This window comes from Lissotriton vulgaris, chromosome 7, assembly GCF_964263255.1.
Source record: "Lissotriton vulgaris chromosome 7, aLisVul1.2, whole genome shotgun sequence".
In the NCBI taxonomy this organism is placed as follows: Eukaryota; Metazoa; Chordata; class Amphibia; order Caudata; family Salamandridae; genus Lissotriton; species Lissotriton vulgaris.
The window spans coordinates 1,664,856,875-1,664,881,883 of NC_141695.1; the positions used below are offsets into that span (position 1 = coordinate 1,664,856,875).

The 25,009-nt window shown below is 46.6% G+C and overlaps 1 protein-coding gene across 1 annotated transcript in view; it reads left to right on the top strand.

Moving 5' to 3' along the window:
• Window positions 1–21,302: 21,302 nt before the first annotated feature.
• Window positions 21,303–25,009, top strand: part of COMMD7 (COMM domain containing 7) — a 54,583-nt gene continuing 50,876 nt past the window's right edge. Inside the window, exon 1 of the mRNA XM_086932660.1 lies at window positions 21,303–21,473. Within this exon, the coding sequence (XP_086788786.1) occupies window positions 21,390–21,473 (84 nt within the window). The 5' untranslated portion in view covers window positions 21,303–21,389. The remainder of the gene's footprint in view (window positions 21,474–25,009) is intronic.

The window sequence follows — 25,009 nt, forward strand, 5'->3', positions numbered from 1 at the left end:
TCTTGCTTTTTCCTGAGCTCAGTTCATGTTTGTGTTCTTTCTACTATTTAACGTTGCCCTCCTGTCTGTTTATATTAGAATCTTGACTTTGCTACCAAGGGTGCCAGTTAGATGCTAAGGCTTGTGACTCTGTACTATTTTTCATAGTACCTGCTAGGTGTCTCCCAAACTCTGTTAGGTGAATCTGCTCCTTGATTTTATGTAAGATATTTTCACTTCACAGAGAGGTCACTATCCAAAGAGCATAGAAACAAGCATTTACGATAGTTTGTCTGTTCAGACAGACCATAAGCCCCTCTTATGGATAAAACAGATAAAGGGTGAAAATCTCAAATTGCTCAGGTGGTCCATTTCCCAACAGGGTATGGACTTTACAGTGGAACATAGACCTGGGAGTAACCATGCCAATGCAGATGAACTCTCCAGATATTTCCACTCAGAACATGAAGACTCAACTGGTCAAGGTTAGTTTAATGTCCCTGCGTTGGGGGGGGGGGGGGGGGGGAGGGGGGGGGTGTAGGAGAGTAGGTTCTGCTTCCTATGGTCACCCCCACGTTTTGCTGTGATTTTCTGGTTTTTCGACTTTAGTGTGGCTGTGGACCTGCTAATCAGACCCACAGCCTAGCTGTTGTCTCTCTAAATTGATACCATGTACTTTAGGTACATACCTGATTGGGTATTGGGTCACCTTTGTGAGCCCCTGTATAGTGTACCATAGGAAACCAGGGCATAGGTGCCTCCAAGGCCTACCAGGGGCTGCAGCATGTATTATGCCACCCCTGGATGGCCATCTAAACTGACACCACAGGCTGATCACTCAGCTTGGGTAAGGTGGTGTAATCACCCCTTACGTAGATATAATATACCTATATCTACCTATAAATGTAGACACATATACACCTATAAGTCACTCCTATGGCAAGCTTCGACAGGCAGAGTGCTTGGTTTTATGTGAGAGGGTGCCCTAGCATGAGCTGAGCCCCCCTGCAGCTTTCGGAACCATCTCCTTATAGCTGTTCTATGATATAGCCATACCATATACTCTTAAGTGCATTATAATCCTGGCGGTTAATGCTAACTTTGGTTTGGCTTTATCAAAACATGTTGTGTAAGGTGTCAAACACTTTGGAAAACTACCACCCCCCCCCTGCCAGTTCTGGCGGCGGGGGTACCATTCCACCCTTCTAGAGGGAAAAGACATGTAGTTACTGCTTTACCCGGTTAAAGTTAAACAGAGCCTCAGCATCACAAAATGGATGCTGCTGCCACAGACACGAGTCTGACCTCCTGCAGTTGGGGGAAACTCCAGCAAGGGAGGCCTGGACAATAGGTTTCCTGTCGAGGGAGGTGCCAGCACCTCCCCAGACAGCCTGTAGTGTATTGGGGCAGGGTGGGTTGAATGGAAAGATGCTTTTCCAGACACTGCCGGGGGCACACAAGGTGCTCCATGCATAGCCCGGTTCAAACCAGTTGCTGGGGCACTCCAGCCCGCTCTGGCGCGAAACTGGACAAAGGGAAAGGGGTGTAACCACCCCCTTCCCAGGTCCACCCATAGGAGGGACCTAGCAGGTAATCCATCCCATTTTCTTAGTATAAAGATAGGTGCTGTGTCCCCAGGACTTTAGATTATCCTGGAACGAAACTCTGATATGAAACTCTTGGACCTTCGATGTTCTATTCTGACTGGAAGACTGAAGACATCTCCCTTGTGGTCAAGGAGTGACCACCCTGTGCAAACAGGCACCACCAGTAACTTGCCGGTCTGCTTTGTCGACCCTCCCACCGGAACCCAAAGGCTCAGCGACACAGGAACTGGACTCTCGGACTTCTCTGCATCCGACCCACATCCACAGCAAAGCCGAGACCCGTGGCGGATACAAGAGAAGTGGGACCGGACACCCTGGACATCCTGCATTTTGCTAACTGCATCGACTCCTGAGGAAACTCGCAGTTGTGCATTGGGGTAGGAGAAGCCCCAGACCCGAGCGCCATTTGCACCGAAGCTCAGCCCTCCACGAGTGCCACGTGGGGCCCGCTCTTGCATTTCAGCTCAAAGCGTCTTCCCGGTTGCTAGCCCGCAGGCTAGTTAGCCCTCTGAAGACTTTCCTCTGAAACCAAACTGCTTTCCTGGTTGCTCTAGGCTTGCTCCAGCTTCCCTGCAAAGGAGAAGCTCACCAGACCTTGCTGGTCTGCTCCGAAGCCAATCTTCACTACCTGCGTGGATTGCGTTTGCCAAAGCTTGTTGGGTCCAGTCCAGATATCGACACCGCAGTCAACTAGATCCTTCGTGGGACAGCTCAAATCCAGCTCCTGGTCATCGTCGACGCCTCCAGGTCCTCGTGGCTGCAGACAAGCTTCACCTCTTCACCTGAAAGCAACTCGACATCGCCTGGTTCCTTCCTGGTTCGTTCCTGGTCACTGGCTAGTGACCCAGAATCTGACCCCTCTGCTTTCAGGTTTTTCACATCTTTGATCAACCCTTGGATCCACCCGGATACTATTCCTCTGGTCGCCTGCAGCACTTCTTTGCAGATCTCCATAGAAAACATCGACGAAACGTGACACCAAAAGGCACCTATGCACCCGGCTTCCCTGGATGAGGTAACACGAGTACTCCGGTGCTCTAGTGGGTCTGGACTCTCTAAGTCTCCTAGTTTAAAGGGGTTTTGTCGTAGTCCATCCGGAAGTGCCCTTAAACAGTAACTTTGTAACTCTTACGTTCTCCATTATAAGTCAATGGTAACTCGCGACTGTGTTTAGACACTGCACGCGTCTTCCGTGGGTCTCCTACTTCCTAACCTTTGATTGTTTAGAGTAGCCCCAGCGATTCCCTAGGCCTATTCTCAATTTCTGAAGTGGTCCTTATACCACTTACTTAGTATATCGTTTGTGTGGCCCCTAGGGCATAACTGTATTTGTGCAACTTATCGTATGCTAATTGAGTAACTTGTGATGTATTTCAATCTCTGACCTCATAAAGAGTGCAGAGGGGTTGTGTTAGAAATAAATCAGGGCTCGAAAAATCCGCTCGACCGTTCACATAGGCGAGCTAAATTTAACAAGGTCGAGCTGTTTTTAGGTCCTACTCGCCCTTTCTGGCGAGTAGGAAGACAAACTAACTTTTGTCCTCTGTCTGTGAAAACGGAGCAAATGCGACAAGATAACAAGATTTAAAGGCATTTTTTTTTTTGCTCACAAAGTTAATGAGCAATAAAGATGCAATTAAATCTTGTTATCTGGTACATTTGCTCCGCTTTCAGAGACGGAGGTCAAGTAGGTTGCAGTTAGGTCGAGGAGATTTTTCAAGGCACTAGTCCTGCAGGGCTAGTACCATTTTGGGGATTTTTCGAGCCCTGTAAATACTTATATATATTTGATATATACCATGTGTGGTGTCCTTTCATTTGGTATTCAAGGGATTATAATTGGTAAAACAGCTTGCTTTACATGCTCTCTGAAGTTTTAGCCTAAGACTGCTGGTCCATGCTACCACTAGGATAGCTTGTCTATAAGGTTGACTTTGCAACCACCATCAATAAGGGTCATTTAGACTGGTGCAAGGTGCCCACTAGAATAGTGGACATCATATGCCAGGCTAACTTCTCACATCCACTTCATGAGTGCACCAGGTAGTCTGACTTGGAGTCAGTGAAAACACATGTCTGGCTTCCGCCCCAACCACAGCACCGAGACCGCCCTCAACGCAGCCACCGACGACATCAGAGCCCTGCTCGACAACGGGGAAACAACAGCCCTCATCCTCCAGGACCTCTCCTCAGCGTTCGATACGGTCTGCACCGCACCCTAGTGCAGCACCTCAGAAACATCGGAATCCAAGAGAAGGCACTGGAGTGGATCATCTCGTTCCTCACCGGAAGAACCCAGAGAGTCCGCCTCCCCCCGTACAGATCCAAGGCCACCGAAGTCATCTGCGGTGTACCACAAGGATCATCACTCAGCTCCACCCTCTTCAACGTCTACATGAGCCCCCTCGCAGCCATCGCACGCCAACACAACCTCAACATCATCTCCTACGCCGACGACACCCAGCTGATCCTCTCCCTCACCAACGACCCAGCCACCGCCAGAAACGAAGTAGCCGAGTGGATGATGAACAGCCGCCTGAAACTGAACTCAGACAAGACGGAAGTCCTCATCCTTGGATCCTCACCTTCTGCCTGGGACGACTCCTGGTGGCCCCCTGCCCTGGGCAGCGCACCCAAAGCAACGGACCATGCACGCAACCTGGGCTTCATCCTGGACTCCTCCCTCTCGATGTCTAGACAAGTCAACGCCCTCTCATCGTCATGCTTCAACATCCTACGCATGCTCCGAAAGATCTTCCGATGGCTCCCCACCGAAACCAGGAAGACGGTCACACAGGCACTCGTCACCAGCCGACTGGACTACGGAAACACCCTCTACACCGGAACCACAGCCAAACTCCAGGAAAGACTCCAACGCATCCAGAACGCCTCTGCACGACTCATCTTGAACATCCCCCGACACAGCCACATCTCCGGACACCTGAGATACCTCCACTGGCTCCCCGTCAGCAAGAGAATCACGTTCCGACTCCTCACCCACGCACACAAGGCCCTCCACGACCTGGGCCCCAGATACCTCAACAACCGCCTGACCTTCTACACGCCACGCCCTCGCCGCCGTGCCACGCATTCGAAGATCCACCATGGGAGGAAGATCCTTCTCCTACCTGGCGGCCAAGACTTGGAACTCCCTCCCCATCCTCCTCCGCCTGACCCAAGACCACCTCACCTTCAGGAAGCAACTCAAGACCTGGCTATTCAAGCAGTAGCAGACCCCCCTCCCCAAGCGCCTTGTGACCCTCTGGGTGAGTAGCGCGCTATACAAATTCCTGATTGATTGATTGATTGATTGTAGGACTGTAGAACTAGTCTGTAGTCCTGCTGCTGTTGGTCAGTGAGGCTGCCTGCCAAGGCTACACCATCAACTGAACCATCATCAGGGTTCCGAGAGAGCAGGTCTGGGAGAGGTTCACCCTCTTCCTCCTATCCCTCATCAGTAGCCATGAGCAAGCCCATGTCAGCCCTGTCAATATATGGTTTCAGTCTGTTAACATGAAGCACCGTGTGGGGGCCCCTGGGAGTTCCAAGGTCAACCAAATAGGTGACTTCTCCCTTCTGTTCAACAATAGTGTGGGGTCCACTCCACTTGCCTTGGAGAGCTGCTGGGCCACAGGCTCCAACACCCACACTTTCTGTCCTGGCTGGTAAACAGTCAGCACAGCCTTTTAGTCATGCCAGGCCTTTTGCAATTCCTGACTAGCTCAAGGTTTTTGGATGCCTTTTTCATGTACTCGGCCATCCTGGAGCGGAGACCAAGTACATAGTCCACAATGTCTTGTTTGGGAGGTTTGAGAGGTAACCTCCATCCCTCCTTCACCAGACAAAGAGGTTCTTGTAGTAATCCAGAGAAAAGGTTGAGTTTTAAGAAGTTTATTTGACAGCACAGCATAAGATCCTTGTACAGCTAGATCAGGATACAACTGACATAAGATACAGAATGCTACATGAGGAAAGCTCTGTTCAGAACTTGGAATGTAATAAGAAACATAACATGTCTCATGCTATTAAAGGAACAGTCTTACAAGGCTAATACATAAATGAAACTATGACAGAATGTAACAGTTCTCTTACATGATGCCCAAACAGAAGTTCAAAAGGGCTGTAGCCAACCCCCTTCTGTGGGACCTCTATGTAAGCAAACAAAAGGCAGGGCAGCAGGATGTCCCATCTCCGCCTGAGCTTTCAGGGAGATCCTTAATTATGCCCTTTACGGTCTTGTTGAATCTCTCAACTAGACCATTGCACTGTGGATGATAGGGTGTGGTGAACTTGTAGTTCACTCCACACTCCTTCCACATTGCAGTCAGGTATCCAGACAAAGTTTGAACCTCTGTCTGAGACAACCTCCTTCGGAAAACCCACTCTTGAGAAAACCCCCAGGAGGGCTCTTGCCACAACAGGTGCTGTTGCGGTCCTAAGGGAAATGGCTTCTGGGTATCTGGTGGCGTGATCCACTACCTCCAGAATAAATCTGTGCCCAGAGGCTGTTTGGGTATCCATTGGTCCAACAATGTCAATCCCTACACGTTCAAAGGGAACCACCACCACAGGTAGTGGTATAAGAGGGGCCTTTGTGGTACCACCTGATTTGCCACTGGCTTGGCAGGTGACACAGGAGCGACAAAACCCCTTGGTATCCTCGGAACATATGAGGCCAGTGAAAGTGAGGGACAAGCCTGTCCCAAGTCTTGTCTGGCCAAGATGTCCTGCAAGGGGAATATCATGGGCTGTTGTGAGAAGGAAGCCCCTGAATGCCAAATGTATGACCACCCTCCTGGTAGCACCAGGCTTGGGGTCTCTTGCGTCTGAATACAGGAGCCCTTCATCCCAATAAGTCTTATGGGTCCCACTAGCATTCCCTGCAGCCTCAGCAGCAGCTTGCTGTCTGGGGGTTCAAGAGAAGGGCAGTCCAACTGTTCTTGCCTCAGATCTGCCCTGGAAGGTCCCCCTGTCCCAAGAAACTCAACCTGATCAGGCTCAAGTTCTTCTAGGACTGTTCCTTCCTGGGTCTCACAATCAGCTTCCCCAGAAGGCTGATCCTCTTCCTGAGGCAAGGGGGAAGGTACAGCCTTAACCCTACTGCTTCTCCTCCTGGTAGGCAACTGGTCCATTGTTCCGGAATCCAGTGCCTGTTCAGTGGTGCAATTTCTGACCTGGGACCTAGTCACATCAAGGACATGTGCTGATATCCCTAACATTTCTGCATTGGTCTTATACTCCACTTCTGCCCAAGCTGAAGTCTCCAGGTAATTTCCAAGCAAACATTCTACAGAGAGGTCTGAGCTAACCACAACCTTCTTGAGGCCAGTTACCCCTCCCCAGGAGAAATTAACAATTGCCATACTGTGAGTGGTAGTGACATTGCTAGCATTGGTCACTAGGTAATTTTCACCTAGTATGATCTGTCCAGGGTCCACAAAGCTGGGCGTCACCATTGTGACCCTAGCACATGTGTCCCTGTAGGCCTGAGCCACTTTATCATTAATTAAAGGAGTTTGTCTGTACTTGCCCAAGTTATTGGGACTCACAGTAGAGGACATAATTATGTCCCCATCACAGATCAAAACAGCTGGAGTTGGTATTCTGACTAGGCCAGAATCCATCTCAGTTCCCAGGGTTAACCTTACTAGACCCTTCTGTTAAGAACCACCACTGTGAGCTGAACTAGGGGGAACAGTTGCCTTAGGGGCAATGGTGGCTGGAGCGGCCTCCTTTTTGGTGCAATCACTGGTCCAGTGAGTATTTACTTCACAAAACTTGCACCGTGGTTTCTTTGGACCTTCTTTCTTCTTAGATTGTTGGGAACACCCACCATTAGAAGTTTTTTGGGGACCTTGAGAAGACTTCTGGTCTTTTGCTTTCTCCCCACCCTTTTGGTCTTGCTTCTTATGATCACCACCTTGGTTCTGTACCTTCTGCTTCTGACACATTTGTCTGCCTTCTTTCCCAATTCTTGGGGAGAGGTCAGATCAGAGTCAACCAAGCGCTGATGCAATAACTGGTTTTGACAGTTATTAAGAATATGTTCTCTCATAATATAGTTATACAATCCTGTGTAGTCACTTACTTTACTGCCCACCAACCAGCCTCCCAGAGCCTTAGTAGCACAATCTACAAAATCAGTCAAGTCCTGAGTCTGTGTCTTTTGGGTATCCCTGAACAGCAACCTGTACTGCTCAATGGTTAGGCAAACCCCATCTATCAGAGCACTCTTCAGGACATAGTAGTTGTCAGCATCCTCTTCTCTTACAGTGAGGAGCTTGTCTCTTCCTTTGTCTGCAAATGAGAGCCACAAGATTGCTGCCCACTGACTTTGGGGTACCTGCTGTACTTTGCAAGCCCTCTCCAAAGCAGTTATCCATTTGTGGATGTCATCCCCAATCTGATAAGGAGGGACAATCTTGTTCAGGTTTCTATGGTCATGAGACCTTTCCCTACCACTAGGGTTGTTGCTGCCACCAGTGGGCTCTAGCCCACACAATGTCTTCTCTCTTTCAAGAGCTAGGGTCTCTTTTGCAAGGGCAACTTCTTGTGTCTTGATCCTCAGCTTGACCTCTTTCATTCTAGCTTAATGTTCTCTCCTCTGAGGGGGAAGTCATCCTCCTCTGAGCAGAGGCATTGGACCCTACTGATGAGTCAGAATGCTCAGAACCACTGGAAAGTGATCTGTGCCTTCTGTTCCCACCATTAGGCCTATTTGGAAGGTTAGAGGGGGGCCTATCTTGGCCCTCTCCACCTCCAGATAGTCCTGAGTTGCCCAGGTCAGGTTAATCAACCTCATCCTGTCCAGCATCGACATCATCATCAGAGACCACTGGATCTTCCGCAGTAGGATTCTCTTTTGTTAAGGGATGGCCCCCCCCTCTCTACTACCTTGGCTACGGGTCTGATGCATTCTCTACATTATGAACCACTAAGATTATCTACCAGGTGGTTAAAGGTTGGACTCTATCCTGGTCTTAACTTTCTGACCACACACCGGTTTCTCAGTTCCTGAGAAGAGAATGTGTCATACTTAGAAGGCAACCTTTGGTTGTCTTCTTGCAGAGGTCCACTAGGCCCTGTTTCCAAGGACATGGCTAGTGTGGTAAGGTGTGTGCACCTACCTACACTACTTGTTTTCCTACTAGAACCTCTCTAGGAGTTGTAGTCAGGGTGTGCTAAGCCCTTACCACCTACAACTGCTAAGTTCAGTAGAACTTATGTATATAAGACTTGATTTATACGTACCTACAGGTACCTTTATATGATCTTTCAGATGATATCTCGAGATTATTTGGTACAACAATACAAGCTCTTATCCCATTCGCTGCACACCAATGTCAGAAGTTAGCCTGGCATATGATGTCCACTAGTTCTAGTGGGCACCTTGTATCAGTCTAATCAACCCTTATTGATGGTGGTTGTAAAGTCAACCTTATAGAAAGCTATCCTAGGGGTAGCAATGGCCAGCAGTCATCAGGCTAAGACTTCAGTAGGCGAATTAAGCAAGTTGTTTTACCAATTATAATCCCTTGAGTACCAAAAGAAAGGACACCACACAAGGTATATATCAAATATATATGTATTTAATCTAAACACAACCCCTCTGCACTCTTTATGAGGTCAGAGGTAAAAATACAATACAAGTCACACAATTAATATACGATAAGTTGCACAGTATACGTTATGCCCTAGAGGCCTCACAAACCATATACTAAGAAAGTGGTATTAGAACCACGATAGAATTAGAAAGCAGGCCTGGGGCCTGTGGAATCGCTGGGGCTACTCTAATAGACCAAAGGTTAGGAAGTAGGAGGCCCACGGGAGCCGCGTGCAGTGTCTAAACACAGGCGCGGGTTACCATTGGCTTTCTATAGAGATCGTAAAAGTTACAAATATACAATTTAAGGACACTTCCGGATGGACTAGGATGGAACCCTTTTAAACTAGGACACTTCGAGAATCAAGACCCACGGGAGCACCAAAGTACTCGTGTTACCTCAACCAGGGAAGCTGGGTGCATAGGTGTCTTTTCGTGTCGGGTTTCGTCGTCGTTTTCTATGGAGAGCTGCAAAGAAGTGCTGAAGGCAACCAGAGGAAAAGTGTACGGGTGGATCCAAGGGTGGATCGAAGATCTTAAGAACCTGAAAGCAGAAGGGACAGAGTCTGGGTCACTAGCCAGGAACCAGGAAGGAACCAGGTGGTGTCGGGTGATTTCAGGTGAAGTAGTCGAACTTGTCTCTTCAGCCACGAGGTCCAGGCGGCATCGACGATGACCAGGCGCTGGATTCAAGCTGTCCCACAATGGATCTAGTGGACTGCGGTGTCAGTATCCGGATTGGACCCAACAAGCCTTGGCAACCTCAACCCACGCAGGGTGTCGGCATTGGCTCTGTTGCAGACCAGCAAGGTCTGTGGCGCTTTTCCTTTGATGGGAAGCTGGAGCAAGCCTAGAGCAACCAGGAAAGCGAGTTAGTTTCAAAATGGAGTCTTCAGGGGGCTCACTAGCCAACGTACTAGGAACCGGGAAGACACGTCGAGCTCAAATGCAAAATCGGGGCCCATGGAACACTCGCGGAGTGTGGGCCCCTGGGCTTCAGTGCAAATGGTACTCGGGGCTGGGGCTTCAAGCACCCCAAAACACAACTTCGAGATACCTCGTTGAAGGAGTGCATCTTGCAAAATGCAGGATGTCCAGGAGTTCCGGTCCCACGTCTCTCGCGTCCGCCAAGTGTCTCAGCTTTGCTGTGGATGTGGGTCGGGGTCAGATGTCTGGTCCTGTGTCGCAGATTCTTCGGGATCCAGCGGGAGCCTCGAAAATGCAGACCGGCAAAGTTGCTGTTGGTCCCTGTTTGAACAGGGTTGTCACTCCTTGACCACAAGGGAGATATCTTCCGTCTTCCAGTCAGAATGGAACGTCGAAGGTCCAGGATATGTCTTTCAAAGATTCGTCCTGGGTAATCTAAAGTCCTAGGGACACAGCTCCTATACTTATACTAAGGATGGGCGCTGGACTACCTGGCTAGGTCCCTCCTATGGGTGGACATGAGAAGGGGGTGGTTACACTCCTTTCCCTTTGTCCAGTTTCACGCCAGAGCTGGGGCTGTGTGCCCCAGCAACCAGTTTGAACTGGGCTATGCCTGGAACACCTTGTGTGCCCCAGACAGTTTCTGTAAAGCATTCACTGAAGGCAGGCCTCCCTGCCCCAATACACAAAACCCTGTCTGGGGAGGGGCCAGCACCTCCCTGGACAGGAAACCTATTGTCCAGGCCTCCCCTGCCGGAGTTTCGTCCAGCAACAGGAGGTCAGACTCGTGTCTGTGGCAGCAGCTTCCATTATGTGATGCTGAGGCTCTGTTTAACCTTAACCGGTAAAGCAGTAACTACATGTCTTCTCCCTCTAGAAGGGTGGAATGCTAACCCCGCCGCCAGGACTGGCGGGGGGTAGTATTTCAAAGTGTTTGACACCTTACACAACATGTTTTGATAAAGCCAAACCAAAGTTAGCATTAACCGCCAGGATTATAATGCACTTAGGAGTATATGGTATGGCTATATCATAGAACACCTATAAGGAGATGGTTCCAAAAGCTGCAGGGGGGCTCAGCTCATGCTAGGGCACCCTCTCACATAAAACCAAGCACTCTGCCTCCAGGAATGTCGAAGCCTGCCATAGGAGTGACTTATAGGTGTATATGTGTCTATATGTATAGGTAGATATAGTGATACTATATCTATGTAAGGGGTGAAAACACCACCTTACCCAGGCTGTGTGAACAGACCTGTGGTGTCAGTTTGGAAGGTAAACCAGGGGTGGCACAATACATGCTGCAGCCCCTGATAGGCCTAAGGTGCACCTATGCCCTGGGTACCTATGGTACACTATACAGGGGCTCACAAGGGTGACCCAGTAACCAATCTGGTATGTACCTAAAGTACATGGTATCAATTTAGAGAGAGAACAGCTGGGCTGTGGGTCTGATTGGCAGGCCCACAGCCAGCCTAGTCGAAAAACCAGAGAATCACAGCAAAAAGTGGGGGTAACCATAGGAAGCAGACCCTACTCTCCTACACCGGGAACTTTTACCCCATTGATTAGGGCATGACCAGGAGTCAATCCTACCCACTAGCATGTGCCAGTCATAAAAGTGACATCTCCAGGGATCCACTTCAAAACTCTCCTGGTCCTGAGGAAGATCAGAAGAGGACTGAACTGATGTCTGCGACCACCCGCTTATTCCTGTACCCAGGACAAAAAAGTGCACCCCTCTTGTTGGAATCTACACGTATCTTCATCACAGGGACATGAACCGCTATATAAATGATATAATATAATACACTGTGTTTGAATCTTCACCGCTCCAGCCGTTTCCTCCTAACCCTATTACCGCTACTGCTCAATCCCTACTGACCTGCTGGTCTAATCCCAGAGGTTGATTATCCACAATACAGTGTTGCACCATTAAGTGAGATACAAGCATTTTGAGAAAGACAATGCCCTTTACAAGGCTCCTTGCTACTTTGTTGTCCACCTCTTTTTGGTTCCTCTGTTTCCTTCTCTCCTATCCAAGAACTTCTACTTTTTAGGGTGACATAAAGTGGTATACAAATAATAAACATAACCTAACACTTCGAACCTACACTCTGGTACGGCATGTACCTTTTCCATTCCTGTCTCCTGTACTTCAATGCCAAGGAACCTTTGGTTGGCAAGCGCTTTGCAAAACATGCTAACATAAGTATTGCTAACTCAGCATATGGAGTCCACACATTTAGGTTACAGTTGGTTCTTGAACATTATTAAAACGTTACAACTTCAGCCTTTCTTCCTTTTTCACCCCTCACAAGTAAAAACAATATTTTTGCAAACATCAATTCATTAGCGATTTGTAAAGGTCAACCATGGGCATCAATCTGGAAATTTGGATGTGCCATTCACGACAGCAGGCCTTTGCTTAGATAGTGCCCTGGTGAAACCAAACTTGGTGCTCCCCCCTATTCATCCCCTTTGTCTACATGTCCAAAATTGGGGATCTAGGGGGGCAAAAATAATGTGCACTTCCAAAAAAAAACCAGACAAAATGCAGATGTGGGCGCAAGCAGCCTATAGAAACAGTTTTGAAAATTCTTATTTGGACCCAAGTCGGAGCGAGACTGCTGCAGGCAGCTCTTGTGCCCCTGTGGAGATTAGCATGCTGGATGTAGGCCCAGATCACACGTTCTAATGGCCGGCCTTGCCATTCACTTTAACTGGAGACAGCTCTAGTGCAAGAGTTTTAAGAGCCACTGGCAAAATAATGTTTTAAAACCCACTTTTCTTAGGCAGACATAACATTAATTTAATTTAATATTGTATCCAATACTTACCTATGGAACAGCCAACACTACTACACTGAAAACAGCTTTTGGAGCTTTTTTTACTGTAAAGTACAAGTTTAACATCAACATTTTACATGTCCTACTTTGAAATGTCATGCTCCCTGCCTTATTGGTAATAAGGCCTATTTAGGAGTGACCTATTAATATTTATATGGGAGGTTTAGGCCTTTCAAAATGGGTTATTTTGAAAGGTCGCATTTTCAGTTAAAACCTACACAGTCAGGCTAACATTGGCAGACCTGCAGTTATGTTTACATTGTCACTGTAGTGGCATGCACCGTGGGTGCCGGAGCCCACTTGTGATATTAAACTTACCGACCCGCAGTACACCTTGGTTCCATATACTGTGGACTTATAGGTAAGTTAAATATGCCAATCAGGTGTATACCAATGTGACAAAGTTGAAAGTAGCAGCGCAAGCACTTTACCACTGGTTAGCAGGGGAAAGTGCACAGAGTTCCAAGGTCAGCAAAAATAGGGTTCAGTAAAAAGGAAAAAAAATCCAGGCTGACCTTTAGAAAGGGAAAATTCCAACACCTGTTGTATCTGCACCAAACCAATAACTAGTTCATACTTTAAATCTATGAGGTCACTTAATACATAGCTATAGTGATCCCTAAACGTCTAATATCAAAGCATAAACATGTATCCTATCATTACACATTGTACAAAAATGCACCAATATCTATGTGTGATTAGAAGGAATACTCCTTATTCCGATGTCACTGACAGAATGAAATGCTTCTGTCATGATACCTATGAAAATAAACATTCTACGTCATGACCCAGAGGCAAGCACTATACTTATTTTAAACTTAATTATTACTAATGACATCACATTAATGATCTTACATGTTGATTCTCCTGGCTAACTGGAAATCTTGCAAATATCTTCCATTTTAACTCTGCCAAACAAGCTTTAAAGTCCTGTGGCATCATGATGTGAGTTCCGAATTTGAATGTGTCTGTACCTGCCTGCTGAATTATCAATTTTTTCTATCTCACCAAAGAAGGTAGTGCAACTAATGAAAATGTTTTTATAAGTGAGATCAAGTGTTCAAGCAATTCTCAGATGTGACATCTGCCTAGAGGAACAAGACTACACCAAGAATTAGATTTCCTGGAAAAACCTCCATCTCAGCGTTTGCATTCATTCTCTTGGAGATGTTGAATAAAACCCCGATTAGGCAAACATTCTACCATCCAAGTCCAGTGACTTGCCATACGAAACCCTCTGGCAAGAGATCATCCATAAGAGCTTTAAAAACTTACTTGAGCCTTCTTCCCTGAAAGAACAACATTGCAGGCTAAAACAAGAACCAATTAAAGCCCTTATTTATAATCTAAAGTTTTGACTATATGACCCCTGGGAGCTGAATTAATCTAACACCGCACAATAATACTGGCATGAGGTGCTGAAATAGCAGATTTTACAGCAGTCACTGTTCTGTAGGACCGTTATGCCTGCAAAGGATGGTACAGAAAGCTACCAATATTGAAATGGGATTGCAAACCCCCAGGATTCCATACTGCCTTGTGTCATCTTCAGCCTCTCCGTTAAGCCTATTGGTACTTTACTCACAGGTAACAGCAGTTAGACTCACTATTATGCCGATGATACACAACTCTACTTGAATGTGTCCACTGCTTCTGACATCCAATGCTTCAAACACTGTCTGCACATCATTCAGATCTGGATGTCCAGTGCCCGGTAAACAGCCTTTACAACGAAACTTTTACAACGCACTACCATTACAATGCAGTTATTACAACGCAAACCATTTCAACGCATTGCGCTGGGGGGCGCTCTAGGATAGGGAATAAGTTTAATTTTCTATCCAACACCTTCCCTAGTGTCCACGGGGACTGAAGTTGGAATAGAAAATTAAACTTTTCACTATCCAGCACCTCTAAGCGCTATGCGTTGTAAAGGTATACGATGTAAAAACCGCGTTGTAAAGGCAGGCGTTGTAATAGCCTGCGTTGTAACGTCATACATCCCCAGTGCCCACCTGAAGCTCAACCCAACCAGGACAGAATTAATTTTGTTGGCCAAGAACAAGAAACAGTACAAACCTGGCTCAATGACATGAATCCTGGCGGCTTCAAACTCACTTGGATTCACCCTGAACACCAACTTTACCCTCAAGGAACAAATTGCCAAAAATGACAACCACTTCTTGGTACCCTTTCTCTTCTAAAATAAAAAGTGAAACCATTTCTTCCCAGAGGTGACTTCAGAGCTGCTGTTCAAGCCTCATTACTGCATCTAGAGGGTCCCAGCTCCACGGCTTTGCAGACTTCACCCTGGTAACCCTTAAGGGCATCCCGTATGCAGTAGTATGTCTCTTTCAGGGCCTGAATAATATGATGACATCATCCCCATCCTAATGGAACTTCATTGGCTCTCCTGGCCAGTAGGCTGCATCTTCAAAATCACCTGTGCCATTCAAAAAGCCATTGTGACCAGTACCACTATCTATCCACTGGCAAGCTCACAGTCTCTGGTGATTCTGCAGACTAAGAAGTGTAAACAATTAAAATAGAAAAAAAGAAAGGCATGAGGCCTTTTTGAGTCTCTGCCTAGCGAAGGCTGCGCTTGCGCAGTCTCGCTGGGGAGAACTGATGTTTTACAGAGTGGGGCTTGAATCCGCCCGCTTCTCCATTGGCTGGCTTCCTAAACGGAGGCCAGCCATTGGAGGAGAGGGGCTTCACTCCATTTAAGCCCCGTCTTTTTGGGATTCGGGGGGGGGGGGGGGGGGGGGGGGGGTTTACTTTCTTTCTCTTCTCTTCTCATTGGCTGGAATTTTACCTTCCAGCCAATGGGAATAGGAGAGAAAGAAAAACACGCCCGAATCCCAAAATGGTGCTGCGTTTCTCCGAGGCATTCCTGCTTCGCCTCGGAGAAACATGGTGAAAAATGAAGGGGGCTCTTGTGGCCGCACGATCCGGGTAATATTTCAATCATGTCCACCAGTGCCTAAAATGGAAATATAGAAGTGCAGGTACTGGCTTAATCTTAACAGCACCCAGTTCGCGGTTGGCTTTTCGTTCTGCTGGGAAGCGAAGGACACGCTTGAGGGGATTTTTCCCCATGAGCCTGGAACGGTAATTTACATATTGCACGGCTGGCGACTGATTGGGCTCAGCGGTTGGGAGCAATACAGGCGGGGGCACCGGAAGTTGTTTAGCACGCCTGGGGAAGTTTAGGAGCATTTGAACAGCACGCTTGGGGTCATTTGAAGAAGCATTACTGGGGTCTGAATTGTGCTTAGAGTGGCAGTGCCTAGGGTGTTTTATCTGTTTGGTTGGGGCGCACAGCAGGGCTGGTTTTTCACAACGGAATCGGCCGTTAGTGCAGTGCATTCTGCTGGGAAGCGAAGGACAAGCTTGTTACCTTCCTGCCTGGTACTGAAGGTTTAGGGGGGATTAGGTTTCATCCAGATGCTGCCCCTGAAGTTTGATTTACAGTAAGAGCTGCTCTGCTTGGCCCAGAGGCCTATTTCGCCACTGCATACGTGGCGGTAAACTCCCCGGAAATCCGGGTTTCGAGTGAGGCGTGCGGAACATGGCCAGCCTGGCACGGCCCTTCCTCTGGTGCCCAGTTTGTCCAGGGGTGCCCCCAGGCTCTCCTTAGATTTACAGCCACTCACCGCCCTCCATTCTGGCTTCCTCTCCATCCTGGGAATCCCCGCTCAGCCCCTGCTCCCAGCTCCCGGAACAGCTGCTTTCCGCTTGGCAGCAGAAGGCGCTGCTCCAGCAGAACAACGCAGGCCCTGGCGCGGCGCCCATCAGGGCTTTCACCATATGCGCCGCAGTTACATCAGATCTGACTCCAAGGGTGCCTAGATCACTGGTAAGCGAATCTAGGCACACATATGCATTTTATGGCCTCTGCAATCGTGTAGTTTAAGCGTCAGCTCCTGGTCAGAGCGGACAAGGGTGTATAAATAGCTATATATGTGTGCGTATATATTATGCATGCCAAGTGACCGTGTACTGTCAGTTTACTGTGCCACCAGAATTTGTAAATGTCAACAGAACACCGACGTGGCAGTGTAGGAAAGTAACAAACACTACTGGTTTATTTTTATATTCCATGTTTTTTCCATGTAGTAGGCTTGAATACATGAACATATATCTAAAACCGGGCGATATGTAATAAACAGTAGATGAACACGGTCCGGAATGCTGCTCGTTTGTAGAAAACAAAGAGTCTTGTAGTAAGTGGAATGGAGAAATTTTAGGAGAAACGCACTTAGATAGGGTTAAAAATAAGTCGCCTAAGGAAGGGAGGAGTTTGTCATGCGCGAGCTGCGGCTAACAATGGCCCATGATTGGAATTAGAATGTCCAGATTTGTGCACTTGTCATGAATAGAATGTTGATTAAGCAAAGGGCAGTGGTAAAGCCCTACAGCAGTTACAGGCTGGTGGTGATGAAGCCGCTATTTCATAAGGACCCATGAAATACTTTCCATATGTCACCGGGCCCTGTGAATGCAGGTTATGTGGCTCTATGTTTTGTGCAGTAGGAACACAGAAACATTAACACAATTATGCAGTGCCAGTGGAAATAATTGTGGCCCAAAAACACAGAAGCCCGAATCCAGGTGAATGAATGCTGCTAGGTTACACGCTCACAACCACCCTCACATTATTACTTACAGCGCCGGGTCAGATTCAGTGTTATTACAGTAGTATATATAGCATTGATATGGGAAAAGTGCTTTCTATTGTCTGACTACCTGTCACAATGACGTAATAAGGAGAATGCATGCTAGTAAACAGTATATTACTCTATGCACATCTGCATATATTTTATATGACCATTCAGGTTCTTTAAAAACTGCAATTTTTTAATGCGTGCATATGTATATTTTGGAACCAGCAGGTTAATCAGATGACATTTTTTTTCAAACCAGTCTAGCATGCGCCTAATCCTTCATCATCGCGCATGTGCTGATTGAGGCTGGTCTCTGCTCTGCCCCCCCTCTCAGTCTTGCACAATTGACCACACCAGGGAGGAGCCCCGGCTGCCCCTCACCCCTGCTGACACTACCTGCCTCCGCCCAAGGTGACGACACTCACGGACGGGGAGCAGGCCCCCCACGGGCCCTGGGAGCGGCAGATGGAGGCGAGGACCGGCAGGCCGCCGGGTCCCAGAGCATGCTCCTGTGGTGACCACGGAGGGGTGGGAGTGTGACTGACTGCTCCACTGCGATAGTGACCTGACAATCGTTTTAACAGCAGGAGGTGAAGACGGGAACACTGGAATTATGATGCAAAGAGTAGCAAATTATGAAGCAGGGATGACTAAATAATGTGGCAGGCAAAGGTAGATTATGCGGTACTTGTGGCAGTATTACTTTATTATTTTGTCCTTTTACGCATGTTACCGCTATCTGGACAAAGAGTTTTCCCCTCAGCACCAGCACCCTTGATAACGTTTTAAGTAACTTTTGATCCGTTAAAGCTTGAAAGTTTTTTTTTTAATCTGCAAATTCTGCATCAGTAGATGGATTATGTGGCTAGTGCAGAAAGCGCTCCAACTAGCATTTGCATCATTCCATTGATCCTGGTTGTAGACTGGATGGAGGAACTGGGTGGCAACGGAGCACCAGGTGGTGTCTGGATTCACCAAAGTACGTAGCAAGGGCGGTCATGTTTTGTGGTACCTGCTTCAGAACAGCAGAGGGACCACTATTAAGATTGTGCGTCGCTGAGAGACATGGGGGCTTGTGCAACCATCAATTCTTTAGAAGTCTTATGGGCCTCTGGAAATAGAGGCACCTCTGCGACCATGGCAGTCGTCCCCTAGAGTCCTTCTTTACAGTGAAGCCCCCCACAGCCCAGGGATGTCTCCACCCAGTGACTTCATACTCACAATACCACGTGCTACCTGGTAGGTGTTCCATAATGCAAAGTGAAATTGCGGAGGAGGGCTGCATTTTATTAAGTCACTTTTGTTGTGTGGCTGGAATTTGCAACCATTCATTCGAATGAACTTCTTCAAAGTCGTCTAAAATTTGAGATAGACTTAAGAAATCCATGATAGGGGGAAGTCCATGGACTATTTGAGACAGTGTAGAACAGTGGCTAACATCGCATTGTGATATAGGTCTTTCCTTGCATACATTTACGTGATAGTTTATTTATTATCTAGCCCACATTCCTGCTTCCCAGTGTTCTGTGTCTACTCTAAGAAAATAGATTTGGGTAAGAAAAGGGCCATGGGGAATTCGAGATCCAACACTTACATCTATTGTTGGCAAAAAGGGAAGGTGGATCAACTGTGTACTTTGAGTGTTTGGGTAATACCCATGCAGACAGAAGGAGTTACAAATAGGACATAGCGATCAACAGTGTCAAAGGGGCACAGAAAGCAGGTGTTATCCTTATCGGAGGTATTCAAAGTGGCATTGATTACTTGCCTTTTTGCATTTCACACGCTGCTATAGGCACATAGTGGTTGGATAGGTGCTATAAAATCGTTGTGGCCATTGTTTTGATGGAGTTTCAGGAATAATGTGCTCAATGACCATACAAAGGTAAGGTAGTGGAGTAACAGGGCTGTATTTGTTGATGTGGGTCAAAGTTAGATGTGGCATCGCTGATAGCATCTTCCCCACCAACTGGCCAAATGTAAGATATCCATAAAGTGCTAGATGTTGATTGTCCTAGATGTACAGCAGAAAGAGTGTTAAGTTGAATGTTTGGGAAATAAGTTGTCTTACTAAAATATTTATGAGAGACTTAAGTATGATGCCTGGGCAGGTGAAAGAGGTTTGTTCTGTGTGTGTGTGTGGCTCTGGGTGTGTGTGTGTGTGTGGTTCTGGGTGTGTGTGTGTGTGTGTGTGGCGCTGTGTGTGTGTGGCACTGTGTGTGTGTGGCTCTGATTGAGTGTGTGGGTGCAAATGCAATAGGTCTCGCATTTGCAAGAGATTAAGCTATTGGCATTGTAAATGACAATGCCATTTATTTATCTGTTTTCAAAACCAACACAAATAAAAGTGTTGTAATTTACAATGCCAATAGCTCTAACTTTTGCAAAGGCGAGACTGTTGCATTGTAAATGCTTGTTCATCTATGCATCCCGGATCTGAAACAACATCCTCGTACCCATCATGACTGCCGCAATGCTGATCCAATTTAGGAAAGAGTTTAATACTCACTTCTTTAAAGAATACTACATCACAATGACTTAACTGTCCACAGCCCAGCTACCTCAACTATCACGCTTTGACTCTGTACAGCGTTCTTCTTGTGCTATAGAAATACTACATACAAACATATACAGCCACATAACAGATATATCAAGATGTCTGTGAAGACTTGTTGCTTGTACTCGTGCCTTGGACCCATGATACCTCCATGTGCACCACAGCCGTTGCTAAAATCCAGCAAATTTCCGAAATATATACAACTGTGTATACTTTCCATAACATATGTAGCTGGAAATAAATATATGCATAGGTATAACAGATGCACACGCACTCAATATCACTTTTAGGTCCCTTGAAAACGCTTAATATAATCAAGATTTAGAGTCATCAGGACATTAAAAAAATGAGAAAAAAAAGATAATATTTTCAAAGGATCGTGGAGCAGTCAGTCCCTTTAGTAAATGGCAACCCTACCTGAGACCATAAAGTAAACAATAAGTAACAGTTCCTCTGCCAAACATTCCCGAACAAAATAACCGCCATTTGTGACGTTCTCCGCAGTTTCTTTTTTTTAAATCCAAATGCAGTGCACTTTACAAGGGAGGACTTTTAAACATATTGATATAAGTAAGAGCAAAACTACAACTTCCAGAATGACTGAGTCGCTAGTTAATTGTAGAACTGTCTAAATGTGTAAGCTTCTCGTGCCTACCTTTAACTTACTAGTTACGTCCTATGAACTTATGCTCTCTCTCTCTGACATCTCTTGCACAAAACCTCTGTCTGATCCTTCACTACCATTTGACTGCAGGCTCTGGCTGAAGGTACCGGGCCCAGGCTCGTGGTCTTGAGACCGGCTTATGTGACAAAATTGCGGTTCAGGAGAGAGAACCGCAGCTGAGAGGGCTCGTTGACTGCTAAGAGACCACGAGGGGAGAGAAAAGAGCAAGAAAAGAAACAGAGGAGGGAACGGGAAAAGGTAGTCTGTGGGCCTCAACAGGAGTGACAGCAGGCAATAGAGAGAAAGAGAGAGGGGAAAACCCAGTAGTGATGATGAAGCACCAATGAAAGTGGAGTGGGAGGAACCAAGGCCGGTGACAACGAATGAGGAGTGTTGAGAGGCGGGGCGGGAGCGGCTTATGGTGGAGAGGGAGGGTTGGGGGAGGAGCTACCCTACAGTCTCGAGGGAGGAGCAGGCTCGTGCAGTGTCTCTTGCAGGGCTGAGTCCGGAAGTGGGTTGCCCCGCTGTCTGAAGACATGGTGCATCTCAACTACACCCGGGACCCGGTGCCCGAGTCTGTCAACACCGATATGCAGAATCTAAACCTCCTCACCGCCGAGGTGAGGCGCAGGAGGCACCCGGAAAGGGCCCTGGACGAGAGGGTGCATGGGACGTGAGGGTGTGGGGGGACATGGGTAAATACGGGCGAAGATTAATCAAGGGGTGTAATATTGATGGTTTGGAGCAAAGTGGGCGTGGGAAATACGGAAGACAAGGCAGCGCGAAAGAGGGGCGGAGTTTAGTGTAATTTTGTGGTAGGGTGTTTAAGGTGTGATGTGATAATCTGCAAAAAAATAAGGTTAGGTTGTTGGTACTAGTCATTCTGATCTAATAGCATGCACGATTAAACAAGTCACTGGACAAATCTTGACTTTCTAGAATTATAAGTCCACCTCAAGAAGAATACTATACTTGTTCACCTGAAGTGACTAAATTGTAATTGATCAGTTTTTTCTAATTCTCTTGTTCATGGGGTCCAGTAATGATGTGAGGTAGTGAGTGTGGTGTGTAGTGATGAGGTGTCTGATATTATGGTCTTATCTGATGTGTCGATGTAGTAGCGTGTGATATATGGTGTTTGATTGTATGTTGTGGCTTGGAATAGAATTTTGTGATGCGGTTTGTTATGGTGTGATCCAATCAATCAAGGCGTTTGTTGAGCGCGACTACTCACACGTAAGGGTCTCAAGGCGGTGGGGGGTGCAATTTCCGGTCCATCAAGGAGGGGGTCTGTCGAAGAGCCTGGTCTTGAGGTCTCTTATGAAGATGGGAAGCGATGTCTGTCTGAGGTGGAGCGGAAGGGCGTTCCAGGCCTTGGTCACGAGGAAGTTGAAGGAGCGGCCTCCCGATCTGGTTTTTCTGGTACGTGGGACCACGGCATAGCACAGCTGGGCTGATTGTAGGGTCCTTTGGGGTGCGTGGAAATAGAGTTGGCTGTTAAGGTATGCTGGCCCGGTGTCGTGGAGTGCCTTGTGAGCGTGGGTGAGCATCTTGACGGTGACTCTCGCCTCGATGGGAAGCCAGTGCAGTGTAAGCAGGTGCTGGGAGATGTGGTAGTGTTTTGGCAGGTTGAGGACCAGACGTGCGGCGGCGTTCTGGATGTTCTGTAGCTCGCGGGTGAGGTTTTTGTTTATTCTGGCGTAGAGTGCGTTGCCGTAGTCTAGTCTGCTGGTGACTAGGGCGTGAGTGACTGTATTTCTGTGTTCAAGGGGGATATTTTTCAGACTGTCGAACAAATTAGAATCTGTATTTGAACACTATTTGATAAAAAAAAGAGTTGACTGCGGTGGTGGAAGTCAGAACCCTGAGATTGTGTTCTCCAAAAGTTGTCATCATAAGAAAGACTTTGAATCTGTCCCACAGAGTTCAAAGCCAGAGTGGAAGGTCTGGGTTTAGGAATATGGCTGGGGTAAGGTGTCTTGGGCAGTGACAAGACGCCTCAATAGGATGTTTAAGACAGCCATAGGCTGAAAAGAAAGGGAAGGTCTTTAGGTCACACCAAAAAGGGATGTTATTTTTGTGAGAAAAGTCCTTCCTCTACACTTCTACCAAATGTGGGGGATACTCTTCCCATCAAGGTATGGGAATTACTGAACGTTTTTCACAATTATTCTATTAACCTGCCAATGTTTAAATATGTCTACACTTATTTAAACATTGCAGTTAAGTTCTGTACCCTTTCAAAAATGCAATCAAATACATGATTGCCAAACATGCTATTCTGGTCAGGTAGGACTTACTAACAAGTAAAAGTTCCCACAGTGTGATTATTAGAAATGGGGTTAGGGGTTTGAAGAATATTTGGAGTCCCTTCCCTTTTGACACCTTCTCCCAGCCAAGATATAAATGGCAAAAGATGTTAGTGATAGCATATTACAGAGCAGCGTTTTGCTACTCATTTTCCCCCTGCTGAAAACAAAGCACTTTTACCAGCATAATGCTTCTTTTGGCCAGAGCCTGGTCCCCCTGGGATTACTTAAGGCCTCCTTAGGTGGAACTGCCGCCCAGTTTGGAGACCCCTGCCTTAGATGGAGAAACCTTCTGGACACTTCAGGAGTGGGCAGGGTTAGATCAGATTTTGTGAATGTCCACAAATGTATATGTTTGTAGGTGTTCATATACTTTCAAGGCTAACCTTGTCTTGTAATGGCAATGGACTCGTGGTGGAGAAATCTGCTGTAGTAAATCAATGTATGCCTGCTAGGAGTCCTTTTGTGAATTCTTAGCAGACATAAGTGTGGTAGTTTCAAATTTTGTCAACATGCCCAATGTCTTGAATTGGATTCCTTTCATCAATCGGCAAACATTGAAATGTTTTTAGGGAGGGCATCCTATGATCATGATTTTTAGATTAAAGAAAAGACTGGCTGCAGGGTTTTGGACTCTGAGTAATTTCATTAGATCTTTTTTGATGCTATTGATGAATTTTGTTGCAGTAATCTAGCTGTGAGGTAACCACTATGAAATTCTTTAAGGGAGAAGTACTCACTTTACCCTAAATAAGAATCTCAGTGTTGTGATCACAAGGCAAATAAAGATGACTTTCATTAGTCATCCCTATGGCAGTGGAAAGCTCTTTAAAGATTGCCAGATTCTTATTCAAATTTCAGAAAAAATCTTGGTATTGTCTGCGTACATGTGGCTGTTGTGATTGTCATTAGACCAGAAGGTATCTGAGCGCTTTACAACAGTAAATGATCACATCAAAGATAACAAGGCTATACAGAGCGTCTGAGTTGGAGCGTTTTACATGAGTATATGTTCACAACATACATAACATGTATAGTAGACACTTATGCTGCACAATGTGAAATGTTCTCCCTCCAGGTGCACGGTGTTACCGGCCGGAACTGCGTACAGCTTCTTGTCCATGTGCTGCGGCTCCAGAAGGGTGCCCGGTAAGAAGTGGAGTACAAAGAAAATGGCCCATACACTTCAAATTTAGCAGCAACTTAACACTTCCTCAGGAGAAGAACCCAAAGTTTCAGGCTGCCACCTTTGATGACTTTTTTATAGCAGACCCCTGCGGGTGGTAATGTTTTTTGAAGCATACATCATCTGGCTGATAAGACGGGGTTTTGGGGAGAATCTTGTTTCAAGGCAAAGAGTTTCTGGGAATGCACAATATTATCTCTTAAGTAGGTTATTTTAGCTTAGTAAAAGGACATTAGGTTATTAAAAAGGCCTGTAGAAGTAAGAGGCATTTCTTGTGCCGGTTTAAGAGGCACAAGATCATTCTAAATCTTGAATGTTTTTTTGGGTAATTTGCTCTTTTATCCTTACAGTGCTTTGTAGCCTTTCAGGTGTATCCAACAGATCGTCTTAGTTAAGTATCTTTTAGCAATGGATTTTTTTTTTTTATAAAAGGATAGAATGTGTAGGGACAGATCGAAGCTACTTCTGAAAGGTAGTAACCTCCATTTTTGGTTGGTGTAAGGTAATGGCACATATGAACAAAGAGACTGTACTGGTGATATTTTAGGCATTCAAATGCATTTTAGTTTGGGCAACGGACTTCTCTACAGGTCCATGAGGAATGATGGACCAGCAATTCTCCACCTGCTCTTCCCTTTGCTATATTTTCAATTGGGGTACA